Genomic DNA, 13,953 nt, shown 5'->3' with positions numbered 1-13,953 from the left:
ATAACTTAAAAATATACTAATTTTGGAGTTCAGCCTAGAGCATATTTTAATGGCATGTGTTTTGGAACCTTAAATACACTGTTTTTTCACTCAGGTTGTCAACAGAAACCTATCTTTATTGCCCTGTCTCAGGCCCCTCCATATGTAAGCACAGCCCCTACTTATCTGATATTTTTCCTCTTTTTGAGATTTATCTCTATGAAGTAAAGCACCTCTGTGCCATTTAGATTTCATGAAATTATTATTCTTAAATGCAATATCACTATTTTTATTTGTTGCAGGACTCTTAATCATAATAACTTTGTTGCTGGGCTTAATTGCTGCTAGAACTGTGAGCACCTGCAAATGCTGGCCTGTAAACTTGTCAGTATTTGCCATGGTTTTTAGCAAATGCTCTTTGTGAAAAGCAATATAGAACATACCAAATGCACTGATAAGTTGAATTTTAGCCAGTCAATGTCAATGCCATGGCATTACGAGCCCAGCTGTGTGATACTCTGACCTTTACACTGTAAGCTTTCTCTTGTCTCCTGAACAGCACGAGCTCTGAGAGCAGAGCTCCTGAGAGCCCGAGGCTGGTGAGGACGTACACCCCGTTCAAGAGAGTGCTGGAATTCAGCACAAGGAGCAGCACGTCCTGAGAACTCGTCGAGCTTTCTGAACACAAGCAGATAGCTTGCGCCTTTGCAGCTTGGTTAGATAAGTTTTTAATCAGTTTAGAGGAGAGCAGCAGCATGGAGTCTTGCTAAATTTATCCTGAAAGCAGCTCTTTAGTAACTTAATACCTGAAGTTACTACTGATGTTAACTGTGGGGGAATGGGGAAGCAGCAAGCTGAGTGAAGCAGCAGTCAGGCAATATTGCTTCTTTAGAAGCTGTCTAGTGCAATGTGTCATTTCAAATGCCTGTAAGGACTTGTATAGCTGTACAGTTGTGGGTTTTTCTTCAATTGTGTTGTAATTCTGTTTGAGTAATGAAGCTCTAATATATTCTGTTGTCAGTACTACTGGAGCAGTACCTGAAGCTGTGCTGGCAGAGGGAATTTGTGTGGAAACTCTGAATCTGCCCAAACTGAGGGTGGCTCACACCTGTCCCAGAGACCTGCTGCAGCTGAGGGCTCTCTTCACCTGGGAGCCGCTCTTTTGTACCCAGCACTCTTTGTCTGGGAGGGAGACATGAACTGAGCTCTTTAAAACAATTCTCTCAACACATGGCAGGTGAATGTTGTGTTTGCTGCTCAAGACAGTAAGGGATAGAGCAGATTATAATGGAATTTGCTTTGTTGGACTGAAGCACTGGTTTGCACTTCCTCAGTCATGGGACAGAGTGACCATGAGTGACACATTCAGTAGCAATTGTGTAGGAAAATCCCTGATGCTTTATTTATTTACCTTTACATTGGAGGAAGGAGTTTTCATTAAACAAGTTTGCCTACAGCAGTCCTTGGAATTCCAACAGCAATAGCAATCCTGAATCAGGATTTGGGGTTTTTGAGTACTATTTTTTTTTTGTCCAGATCACTTAAAATCTTATCTTTGGCTTCAAAGTAGCAGCAGGAATGACTGTACTGAACTAATTTAAATATATATAGTGTATATTTACATCTTTTTTTGATCTTCCACTCTTAGTGAGTTTAAAATGAAGTAGAAATATATTACTTTAATTCTGTTAACATGAATGAAGGACTTTTTTTTTTTTTCTAATTTCAGTACCTGCAACAGAAAACAAACAACTTAGGTTCCATATGATTAATATTGTTCTTGCATGCAGTGTCAATCCCAGGAGGTGCTCACCTTGCCACAGAGCTTCACAAAGGGATTGCTTTTATCTCCAGCCTAATGCAATTCAGTCCTGTCTATTCAAATCAAGTACACTTACTAAAGTTGTATTTAAAATAATAATGTTGAACGCACAAGAAGATAAGTAGTAACTCTGTTTCAGGGATAAGCTTTGTACCTGTGAAATCTTATCTCCATCTAGTGGATGATAACAGCAAATATTTGGACAGTATCTGTTTCTGAAGAGGAAGACACTAAGAACTAATCCCAACAGGTATATTAATGTCCATTAGGGATACAAATTTAGGTCTTATAGAATATATTTTAGCATTTCTGTGCCCAAACAGTCCCTCTGTAATTCAGGACTTGAATTTTGAACCATGGTTTGTGAAAATTACTTTCAAAATTAAGATGAATGGATGAAGGTGGTAGTTTTAGATAAAAGGAGATGCATCTTGTTGTAAAAGACATTAACTGACCAGTTTAAAAAAGTGAAAATCCTTTACCCCTCTGATTTTGGCCAGAAGTCAGAAAACAACCTGATGACTGTGAGGTGCTCAAGGAATAGTGGTAGAGGGCAGGGTAAGTGTCAAAATGCTGTTTTGACACAGACTCAAAGGAAGTTCATTCTACTTTTAATGCACTCCTGAAGATCTCCTGAAAATGCTGCAAGCTGAACTCTGAGACTTGCAACATTATGATAATCTGCTCAAGACTTTTAGAGGAATGCAGCAAGGCCTTAAGTTTTCACTGTTAAGGTGTTCTGTGTAAACTTTGTCTTGACTATTTGCTGAAATACAGTATTTTTTTCTAAACCAAGTAAGAACTGATATCAAAGTTGTATTTTAAGAGCATTTTGACATGTAGTGAGCTGGATGACTGTCACTTGATTGGACTACTGGTCTAAACTTGGTAAATGTGAAGAACAGGAGAGGAACTGTAGATACATCGTGTTACATGAAAATGTAGAGCTTTCCAGTCAAATGAGCAGTAATGTAAATTAGCATAGATAATAACAAGCCTGACTGAAAAGACTGTAATACTTCTGTATAAATTTTCTCAATTTGAGACCAGCTTAATTAGTACTAAAACATTAGAAACTAGTAAAATTTCTGTAAACAGCAATAAAAGCCATATAGGAAGGTCCCAGAAAGTACACTAAATGTAAGTCAATTGTATGACTACATTTGTACCATGATAAGTATTCTTTTGTGATTTATTCCAGATACTCTGGAAAGTATTTTGGGATCCACTTTTCATATATGCTGTACAAATAATGTATTACATTGTATGCTTTTAATACATCCGGTATGTAGGACATGAAGAGGATAAATTGCAATAAACACTGTATTTAAACTTGTTCTGTTGTGTCAACGGTCTTTTAGAAATAAACCTACCTTAAAATGTTGCAGACTCTTACTGTTCACAACCTTGTTTGTTCCAAACACGTGGGAATGGAAAGCGGCTCCTGCGGAGCCTCGATGTTCTCCTCGGTGTTTCCTTTGGCACGCGGGCTCCTGAGAACAGGAAGGCACTCCCTGGCTAAAGACTCTCAAAGCCAAGTCACAAAAGTAGATGAACTCTTTCATGAAATAAAAAACTATTGACTTGCACAGGATAAACAAAAACTGGGCAGCACAGCTCTTGGAAAAAAAACCCAACAGCTTCAGATCCTCCAGATAAGATCTGAATCCATCTGGGATGATGCTCTCCAGGCTTCAGCAGGATGAGACTGGAATGCTTGTGGCCCATCTTTATTTACAGTTTGTATCCACTTACTACTAATAGAGATTTATTTTTAAGACTATAAAACTAAAGCAATCTACATGTCAACTAAAGAAGAGGTTGTGCAAACAATCACAATCCCAGTGTCAATCACAGTGACAATCACAGTGCCACAGGTTTGTAATGCTCAGAGGAAGAATGTCAAGTTTTTAACTCAAATAATGCTTCCCTATTTATCTGTATTCAGCTCAGACTGCCAGCAAACCCTGATAAAATCTTGTTGAGATTTGCAGTGCTTGGTGCTGAACCTACAGCGTGGGATTCTGGGAGTTGGATACGGATGTTTTTCAGAGAGCTTTAAATATTTGGCATTTGAAAACTTCTGCATATGGACCGATGAGAAGTAAGTTCTCTGTGCATGAAGTCTAATTCTGCACAGGAAATCCCTGCTCCACAGAATGGAGAGGTACATGCTGAGAGTTTCATTCCATTCACATTTTACTTCATTCTTGTTCAGCCCCTGGGGCTATTTGCATGTGTAAAAGAAGAAAAGTGCATGAGAGACCTCAGTTAAGGCCCTTCCAGCCCTGCCTCGAGCACAACATGGAAAGAACACAAGAAAAGAAGGACACAGGAGCCATTTACAACTCAAGGTATGTGAATATTTTCAAAAGAAAAAGGTACTTGTTGATTTAAAGAGAAAATACATAGAAGTGAACGTCTGTGAGGTTACAATATTCTGTAAAGGCATGTAGGCAGTGCAATGATCAGATGGTTGCTTCCCAGTACATTGATAGGTATAAATACATATAGATTTGCTTTTAAAGTGGGACTTTTTTTTAAAGGAAAATAAAATTAATTATTACAAAGGTGCATCATGCTGATAATAAATGAGTTTTTTCCTAAATTAAATAAAAATTTTTCAATTCCAAATACTCATAACATTATTCTTGTTATTTTGGGGGTGATTGTGTGTGTAGCTTTTTTCCTCTCCTCCTCAAAATTCCTGAGCAGAGAAATGGTAAAGGTAGTTCCTGCACCTCACCCCCCCCAAAAAAAAAACCCCTACAATTTAAATTTTCTTTTGCTCCTCTTCCTAATAAAAGAAATAACATTTTATAAAGTTGAAGAAATCAGAAAACAACTTTTCTTGTAGAAATAATACTAAATTATTAAATCTGTATTTCCTCCTTCAAGTTTGTACTGAAGTTGATGTTGTCTCAGTTGCATGGTATCTAGATACTGCCTACCTGTTCATAACCAAGAATATTTGTTCCAGCACCTTCCAAATTTTAGCTCCTTGTTCATCATTCTGGAGCTGTGGGTTACCTGTAAACAGACAATTTTATTCCAAAATGTAACACTCCCAAACTGTAAAGATGAACAATATTCCTTCCCAGTGAACTTGGACAAATATAGACTTAGTGAACAATATTCCAAATGAGGTATGGAATGAGCAGATGCGATTCCTAGAAGCCATGTTATTAATGCTTTATTATCTTCACTTTTTGCTCTACTTTTTTCAGTGTTTATGTAGTTTAGCACGTAAATTGAATTCTCTGTAAATACTGGCATTGCTTTTCTGTACGTGTCATCAAGTAGCTGAACATTTTGTGAGAGCAGAGATCTGATGAGATTGTTCCTTCTGGATTCTCGTTCCCTGCTGGCAGCAGGTTCCGTGCCTGTTCCTCACCCTCGCCTGTCTGCAGCACCAAGTGCTGCTTCCTGCACCATGCAGAAATGTCCAGAGGCACAATGCGAAGAGCCTCCTGGAACTGCGGGGCATCTCCCGCCGGGAAAAACTCCGTGGTTTCCTGAACTCTTAGGCAAAAGTCCCCCAGGGGATTTTCCACAGATGATTCGCGTAGTGTTATAGATAAAATATGTCGAAAAATTTAGATAGAATACCACATTGGTCTCTGGGGAGGGGGAAAAGTCGGGGTCTGCTGCAGCGCTGACCCAAAAAACTGCTACAAGGTGTCAAACTGCTGTCAAATTCAAACGCACAGCCTGCCAGCGGCGCTCCGCGCAGGGCGCGCACCGCGGCGCTCCCGGCGGCCGCCGCAGCTCCCGTCGGAGGAGGGCTGCCGTCCTTCGCCTCCCGAGCAAGTCGGGCCCTGCCGCCGCGCCGTCCCTTCCGGCAAGATGGCGGCCCGCGGCGCTGCGCCGGCGGCCCATGGCGGCGGCTCCGGCGCTGCGCGGGCGGGCGCTGCCCGAGCTCCGCGAGATGCTGCGGCGGCAGCAGCGGCTCCTGGCCGACCGGTGAGGGCAGCCGGGCCGCGGGCGCCGAGCGGCGGGCCGCGCTTCCCGCCGGCTTCGCCCGTGCCCTTGCAGGCGGCAGAGGGCGAAGCGCTCGCTCCCGTTCAGCGCCGGCGAGGGCGCGGGTCCCCCCGGCGGCAGCGCTGGGGATGCGGGCGGAGCTCAGGCTGTACATGTCCGTGCGAGCACAGGCATGGACACCTGTCCCTGAGGAAGGGCTGAGCGAACCGCGGTTGCTCTGCCTGGAAAAGAGAAGGCTTTGGCCTAACCTAATTGTGGCCTTCCAGAACCTGAGGGAGGCTTCCAGGAACCGTGGTGCAGGAGTTTGTCGTGACGGACAAGGAGGGGACGGGTTCAAAGTGAAAGAGAGTAGTTTATGTTAGATACGGAAGGAAGAAATGAAGCCCCGTGAGGGTGGCGAGGCACTGGAGCAGAAGCTGTGGCTGCCCCGTCCCTGCAATTGTTCAGGGTTGGGTGGGGGTCTGAGCAACCGGGCCTGGTGGAAGGTGTCTGTGGCAGGGCGTGGAACGAGATGATTTCTAAAGTCCCTTCCCGCCCAAACCATTTCTTGGCTCGTATGTTCCACTGACAGCACGTAGTTAGTGCTGTGCTGCAAGTGCTTTGCATCTTGCCGTGTTTCAGAAGTTTAGTATGTAAACAGGAAGCTGATAGTGCAATGTGAAACCTGCCCCATTAAAAACTTCTGTATCTCAGGTTGAAATAGGATTGATTATAATATTGTTTGTTTGTTTGTTTGTTTTAGGAAGTTCATTGCTCGGCTTCCAGATAAGGGTAAGAAGATCTCTGATTTTGCTGAAAAGCTGAAGCTTGCCATTTTGCAAGAGGAAGAAGTAGCCAGGACAGCTGAGCTGTTATCTGCTGTCAGATTGGAATTTCAGGCAAAACAGGAGGAGATTAATACAAGCAAACAGGAAGTTGTCCTAACTGAGCACACAGTGAACAGTGCAGATTCCTCAGTCTTTAATAAAAACTCTATTAAGGACATTTCTGACACTTCCACTGAAAGGCAGGAGGCAGAATGTATTGAAGAAGATGCCACAAATACAGCTTTGGAAAATCAAAGGACTCAGTGGAAAAATAATGAAGTAAAAACTGTTACAGAGGATCAGAATCGTTTTTGTGAAGATGTCTCCAAGTCAGCCACAAGCAATCACCTGAACAATGACCAGCAAGCCTCCCAGAGCAATAGTGAGGATGGGACAGAAAGTCCAGCGGCTTTGGACAATTGTAAAGAAGCCTTGGTTGATGCCTTTCAAAGAGTAACAATTGCAGATGAGGAAAACAGTGAAAAAATATTGGGAAAAGAACAGGATGTGGCAAAACATAAGGGCAATGTATTTGGAAGCCAGCATCCCAAAACCCCACATTATATTGAAGTTCTAGAGGCCAGAGCCAAGAATCCAGTCATAAAAAAACCCAAATTTAAAACAAATGCGTAAGTATTGTGAGATAGAAAAACCTTTTGTATGTGCATGAGATTGGAAATGGTACAGAACAAGCATGAGGGCTTAATGATGATTAAAGGGATTTAAAGTCTCATGACACACAAGGGTCATATGTTGGTTCTGTATCTTTAAATGCCACAGAACCTCACTACTGAGCAGTGGTTTCATTCTACCCATCTGAAACAATTGTCATGAATCTTCATAGAATTTTATAGCTTAAGGTGCAAAACTACTAAACACTTGGTAAAACTTTTGGATCAGTTCTAGAAAATGTAGAACTTTAATAGCTGGAAGTGTTTTGCCTTTTCTGCACTTTTAGGAAAATTACAGTCTGTGTTGTCTGTTCTGACAGTTTGTACCTTGTGTGACTCCCACAGCATTGCTACTTCAGTTTGCTAATAAATCAGCAAACCAGTTTGGTTCATTGTCAGGAGTTACTTTTGATACTGTCTCTCTGTGGAGTAGTTCCGTTTTCCCCGAGTGCTGTTTACTTTTTATTTCTCTGTGTTTTCATAGCACTTCAGATTTATTTTCAACTCTTACGTGTTAAAAGTAAGTTTTGAAACTGGAGTTGTTCAACCTTGTGATGCAAATTTGGGTCACAACATAGGTGTTTTATGTCTTCCAGACTATCAGGAGAGCAAAGTGGATCATCTCATGGTTCCTCATCCAGTCGATCACCCAGGGGATTTGGCTCTCCAGTTCCTCCAGAAGAGAGAAGACTCAGAGATAAGAAACATTTGGATGACATCACAGCAGCTCGACTGCCACCACTTCACCACTCCCCTGCCAAACTCTTATCCATAGAGGAATCCATAGCAATTCAGATACAGCAAAAAGAAGCTTATGAGGTATGAATTTACAATTTGGTCTGAAAATTATATAACCAGGATCACTCCCAAAAAAGAAAAGATAAAGGTATCTTTTCATAAAGGTGAATTGAGATGGGCAGACTTTGAGGAAAGGCATTTTATCATGTATTTAATTCTGTTAATTACATAATTAAAGAATGTATTAATGCTCTCTGAAAGTGTTAGTCCTACATTAAACAAAATCTGTGTGTTAATATGCTGACCTTATTGCACTCACTTCACCTCTGACTAGAAATTTAAATGTCACCTTCCCTATTAGTGATTATAGTTTTTGTTCCTTGCATAAATGAAGGCCTAGCAGTATTTGTTATTCTTAAAATAACGAGTATCTACAAGTATCTACATTTGTGCTGTATCTGAAGAATCCAAGTTCTGAGTTTCTTCAAATTCTGTTGTGATGGATTTTGATTTTCCAAGTAGTGTCAGGCAAATGTTTAAATTAGACATTATTGTAGAAATGTTCTGTTAAAACTGACATTGCTGTATCACTGGTGGGGGGCTGCCACATGGAGAATTTCAACTCTTATTACAAAGACTCAAATATTAATAGCATAGTTATGTATAAGTGTGAAAAGAAACCTGAAATGTCTTTGCTATTTGCTAAAACTTTTAATTAAGGCCACTTTGGAATTACTATTATTATTATTTTTATGTTTGTGTTTATGTTTGTTATGTTTGTTATGTTTATATTTTAGTATATTAGTTTATTCATGAGAATGACAAATTAATACTTTTTCTAACCTGTGTCCTTTTTTTTCTGACATAGGAAATGCAAGCCAAGCTTGCAGCACAGAAGCTTGCAGAGAGACTGAATATAAAAATGCTCAGGTTTGAACCAGAGGGGGAGGCCTCAATGCAGTACAGAGAAGTGAGAGATGAAGATTATTTTTCAGCAGAAGACTGAATACATGAAAGTGTGTCTGTGGATGAGCTGTGCAACTGATCTTTATGCAGTACTTCCTAAATCCCAAACCTGAATATTGAGAATACTTCATCTAGTCTATTTTTTCTTAAAATTTTCACATGGCAGCTCCATGAAGGATTCAGTGTAATCATCATAAATATAGATATCACAATTATTTATCAGTCTTCTTTGGGAACTGTTTTTTGAGCACTCGGGGCAGCTAATTATTGTGGAATGCCCCACAGTTCTCAGCTTTAGCAAAGTAATCTCTCTAATACAGTTTTGCAGGCTAGGATGGCTCAGCTATAAGAGGAGGTTTCTTCTGTGCAGAAATGTGATTGCAAAGCAAAGGGCTTTGGCATGAAACATGTCCATAAAGTAAGCTGAGGTGTCTGTGGACTGCTGACATGCATTAAAGCTCTTGTCTTGTATAAATGTGAGCTACTTCTTCTACCTATTTAATATTACCTTTTATGGTATGGTGAAAATACCTGCCCAGAGAGTTACAATAAATACCTGATCTTGGTGTAAGGTAACTTGTTACCACATGGGAACTTGTTTCTCTGCCTGCACCTTAAAATAACACTTGCTGCCCATATGTTGTAAATAGGTAAGAATTTAAAGCTACTTTGTAACTCAAATTCTGTTTGGGTTTTAAGGGACTCTGCTGTTTGGTTTTTGGTTATTATGGCAAAGCACATCAAGAGATCAAGTTCATCTGAAGACTTTACTACTTTTATTAAAGATTTTATGTTTTTCTGTATTTTTGTACACTGCTTTCATACTTTGGATGTACTATTTTTTCATAGTCAAATACTGTAAATTAGGAGATCCATCTTCTTGTTTTTTTGGAGGAAGTGTTGTGTATATTTTTAAGTTTTGGCTGTTACTTGAAGACCAAAACAACCTTCCTTACATGACCATGAATACGAAAATATTAATTTTGAAAGATAAGAAACACACCTGGCAAATATTTCACAATGGTATTTTCACTGTGGACTGGGATTTTCTGAGCCTAGTTTGAGTTCAGTTCTCAAAAACAAACCTCAGAGATTCCTTGTATAGCCTGGCAACACCTGTTTTCCAAGATGTTGCCGCAGCTGTGTGTGCAGGGCTGTCCCTGGATGTTCCTGCAGGAATGATGTCTTTGGAAACCAAGGCTGCTTCAGCTGCAAGTCATGTAAAAAGCTGCATGGGATGAAAATGTGGGAGCAAGGTCTCAGCCACTTCTTGAGTGCAGGCAGCACTTCCTTGACAGGCAGTAATTCTCTCCCAAGGGCTCCATAAGCCCTCCTGGGCAGTCCCTGTGGCACAGTCCATACCCTGGCACTGCAGGGTGTGTTTTGTGATGTTATGTGATGGTTTTGACTAGGTCATCTCTTGCAGCCTTCTTGTTCTCATTGTTCATTGGCTTCTCATCAGCTGCTCTTCCCTTTTTCTCATTAGGCTTACCTGCTGTCACTAAACCACATTGTGCCTCCCTGCACCACCCATTCCCTTTGCCATGACACACTGCTGTGTGTGTCTGTGTTTGACTCCTGCCATGTGTCATGCATCCTCCAGCCACTGCTCTCTTATCTTGCTTTCTGGAACTCCATCTAAATACCAGCTGTGCACCTGGCACACCCTACCTGCCTCAATCCCTTGAATACCTCATAAAGACCTCAATATCTTTGTAGTTTTGCCATGACTGCTCTCCTGAGGCTTTCCTAATTTCCTGTTTTGTTTTCAGATTCTGCAGGTGTTTGTCATTTCCAGATCTTCTTACCTTTCTACTTTCTTTTCATACTTGGGAGTTTTTCCCTCCTTTCTTTTCTATGCTCCTTCTTCATCCTCCCAGCTTCTCACCATCAATTGCCTTTGTCAGCACAATTCTTTGGCTTGTTTTCAGCCATTCACATTGATCCCTCAGCATCTCTGTTGATGACCAGTGGATCTCGGTTGTATCTATTTGTGTTCAGCACATGGCTCTGACTCACAGGCCAGAGGAGTGATCTCCTCTTGTGGGTGCAGCTCATCTCTCAGATCAGTGCTTTCCATGCTGCCACCTGCTTGTCCAGCTGCATCTTGTCATCAGCCCTCCCATTACTGCAGTCTGTACTGCTCAAGGACAAGCAGCCTCAGAATTGTATTTGCCTTCCCTTTGCAGTTTCATGAAACATAAATTACCACTTCCGTGCTGTTTGCATCTCTTTCCCTGGTTGGCATCCTTGCCCTTATCCTGAACTGACTGTGCTGTCACACCTCAGATGCTCTGTGTGTTTTTTCTCTCTGCTGGCTTTTCTGTGCTGAAGGAATTCACACAAAGCTATGCAATTAGGGACTTATTTTCTAAAGTAATGAAATTTATCCCTACCTGGGCTTCTGCTGACCACACACTTCTGCTAACTAAACCAACTATTTCCTTGTGCTATTAACACATACTTTTGCTCTCTAAACTTTGTAAACCAGAGGTAGTTTTCCTGATCTTTATTTTGATAGCATTCAACATGTTGGGCTTTTGCCAAACTGATCCCTGAATGGGCAAACTTCCCCCTAAGGGGAGGTAGGGTGGGGTGGAAATCACTGTGGTAACAGGTGAAGATCGTTATGTGGTCGTTAAACAATCAGCGGCTGTTCAGTGCAGTTTTGGGGAGCCCTTGTGGAGGAGAGTCTTGTGTGAATACAAAACCAAGCTAAAGGTATGAATTTTAATTTATTATTTTTAAAGTTTGCAAAACCTAGAAGCTTTCCTGGGGCTGTTGCTTCTGAGCAGAGGTATGCACTTTGAATTAAGATTCTGTGAATGACAGGAAAGCAAAATCAGGTTTAAAGAGTCCTATGTTGAGGATATGCAATCTTGAAGTCTTTGAAAGGTTAGAGCACGAGAGGATCGTGAAAGGATTTGCTGGATAATGAAAGGATGAATCATTAAGTGGTTTATTCACATTGAAAAATGTTTCTGATTGAGTATGGTATTGCTGTTTTGTATTTCATTGTTTCCCAGATCATTTCAAAATCGGTATTAAGAGTTGAGGAGCTTGTTCTTTGTTTTGAGAATGGACTTTTATCTTGGAATGAGATGTTAACACAGTAAAAATAAAGAATGGATAATATATTTTTGAAGTTGTCCATGTGAAGAATGTTTTGTTTTGACTATGTAAAATTTAGAAGAGAATTGGAAATCTTTTGCTTTAGTGCTTTACAAGGAAAATGTGGAGATGGAGCTAGGAAATGGTTGGTGTATAGGAGAAAGAACCTAGGGATGCAAATGGATGATGAAAGACATGAGAGACCTAAAGCTGGCCAATCTTGCAGGTCTGAGAGATGGCACAGAGACAGAGCTTAAATGTGGCCTGTGGGTCAGAGAGCTGTAGAACGTGAGGCAGGGATCTGTGCAGCACCAGCTGTAGTCCCTTGACTTCTGCATTGCTGGGATACCTGATTCCCAAACTGTTCAGAAGAAAAGCCCTGTAACAGATTTTCTGTGCAGTAGCTTTGACCTCTTCTGAGGGAGAAGACATGTAGTCTGGTTTGCCTGCTATGGTGGATAACACCATCTAGAGGATTTAGCCACCTAAAAATTTATGCTAAGTATTCAGAAAATAGCATTTGAAGAAAAACTAAATATTGCTGGACTTTAATTATTTTTGGCAGACTTTGAGAATAACTAAGAGTAGAAAAGACATGGTTGCTTTTCCTGTTTTCTAGAGTTCCCTTGATAGTGTTCTGGTTTGTGGACTACTAAAGGCCACGTGATCAAAAAAAGTCAGTGACAGTGAGTTCCTGTGTGGAGGAAATGGGGCCAGTAAATTGAGAGAACTGGGAAACTGTGGCTCTGTGCTGTGGAATTTCTGAACCTGCCACAGGGACGCAGTATCAGGAGTCGGGGAGAACAATACCCAGGCACTACTGACTGCTGCACCAAAAGGTGAGTGGAAGCTGCAGCAAAAGCTGGTCACGGTCCCCGAGCAGCCCCAGGCAGCAGTTTTGGGGTTTCTGTGTGAACTTGCAGCCACAGCACAAGCTGGCAGCCTTTAGCAGCTCCCAGCTGTGGGTGTGCATGGGGCTGCTGCTCCGTTCCTCTGTGCAGCTCCATTGCAGTGCCAGCTCCTGCATCCAGGAGCCTGGAACCTCAGTCATGTGCCACGTCAGGTTTTGCAGTGAAAATTATCTGTGGTAGGACCCAGTTCTGGCATGGTTTGGGTGGTGTCTGGCTTATCCTCTGCCTTTATCAAGTTAGTGCCTGCAAGGAGTGTACTTGGGCCAGGGGAATTGCAATTTGCCTCTTATTACAAATGAAAATGAACGGCTTAAAAAGGACAAGCAGAGGGAGTACTGTGTTGGAACACGCTGTGTCCTAGCCTGTGGACTACTTCAGGAAAAGGCAGCTTTCCTCAGCTTTCCCAGCCCTGCTTCTTTTTCAGAGCAGGATAAGAAAAAAGTGTAATTTCTCCAAAGAATTTTGTAAGGACAAATTTTTCAGGGTGTGGGTGTTGCATGTTGAGGCCTTGTTCCAGGGAGGTGCTAACTGACCTGTATTTTCCCTTAGTTTGTGGCTTACAGGTTTTTTTGCAAATTCACTGCTTTTAGGTGGTATGTGTGGAGATCACCACTGAGATTTCCTGGTCTGCTAATGTTTGGGTTTAGGTTGTGAACTCCCAGTTCTGGGAGGGAAAGGGAAGTAGAAAAGACAGCTGTGTGAATACATTTGTTTTGTTGTGGTATTGTTTGTTTTTCAGTCAGCTAATGATGGTGTTCTGTTCTCATTCTCTGCAGTGCTATGTCACTGCTGCCACTGTGGTGGGCAAATGTTAGCTGACTGCAGCCCAAACATTTTCCAATCACACTGACTTTTCATGGGATTTGGATGCACTGCTGCATTTGACTCCTTTGTAAATCCATACTGTAATTTATTATAATTATGTATGCAAAGCTTTAGAGGCATTTAGTAATCTTTTGTTTAAAGCA

General features: G+C 41.5%; 1 protein-coding gene across 3 annotated transcripts in view; it reads left to right on the top strand.

Moving 5' to 3' along the window:
• The window catches only part of MYZAP (myocardial zonula adherens protein), a 53,535-nt gene extending 41,435 nt beyond the window's left edge, over positions 1-12,100 (top strand). For 2 of the 3 annotated variants that reach the window (XM_021532063.3, XM_077785885.1), the window contains exon 13: positions 539-3,190. In XM_021532063.3, coding sequence (XP_021387738.1) covers positions 539-641 — 103 coding nt within the window. In that variant the 3' untranslated portion in view covers positions 642-3,190. Of the gene's footprint in view, positions 1-538; positions 3,191-6,524; positions 7,218-7,855; positions 8,079-8,865 lie in introns of those variants that run through there. The other variant, XM_021532065.2, reaches the window with a different exon arrangement.
• Positions 12,101-13,953: the final 1,853 nt, after the last annotated feature.

Source organism: Lonchura striata, chromosome 11 (assembly GCF_046129695.1).
Source record: "Lonchura striata isolate bLonStr1 chromosome 11, bLonStr1.mat, whole genome shotgun sequence".
NCBI classification, from domain to species: domain Eukaryota; kingdom Metazoa; phylum Chordata; class Aves; order Passeriformes; family Estrildidae; genus Lonchura; species Lonchura striata.
The sequence above is the reverse complement of the archived record's forward strand: the minus strand, read 5'-3'. Positions and strand labels throughout refer to the sequence as shown.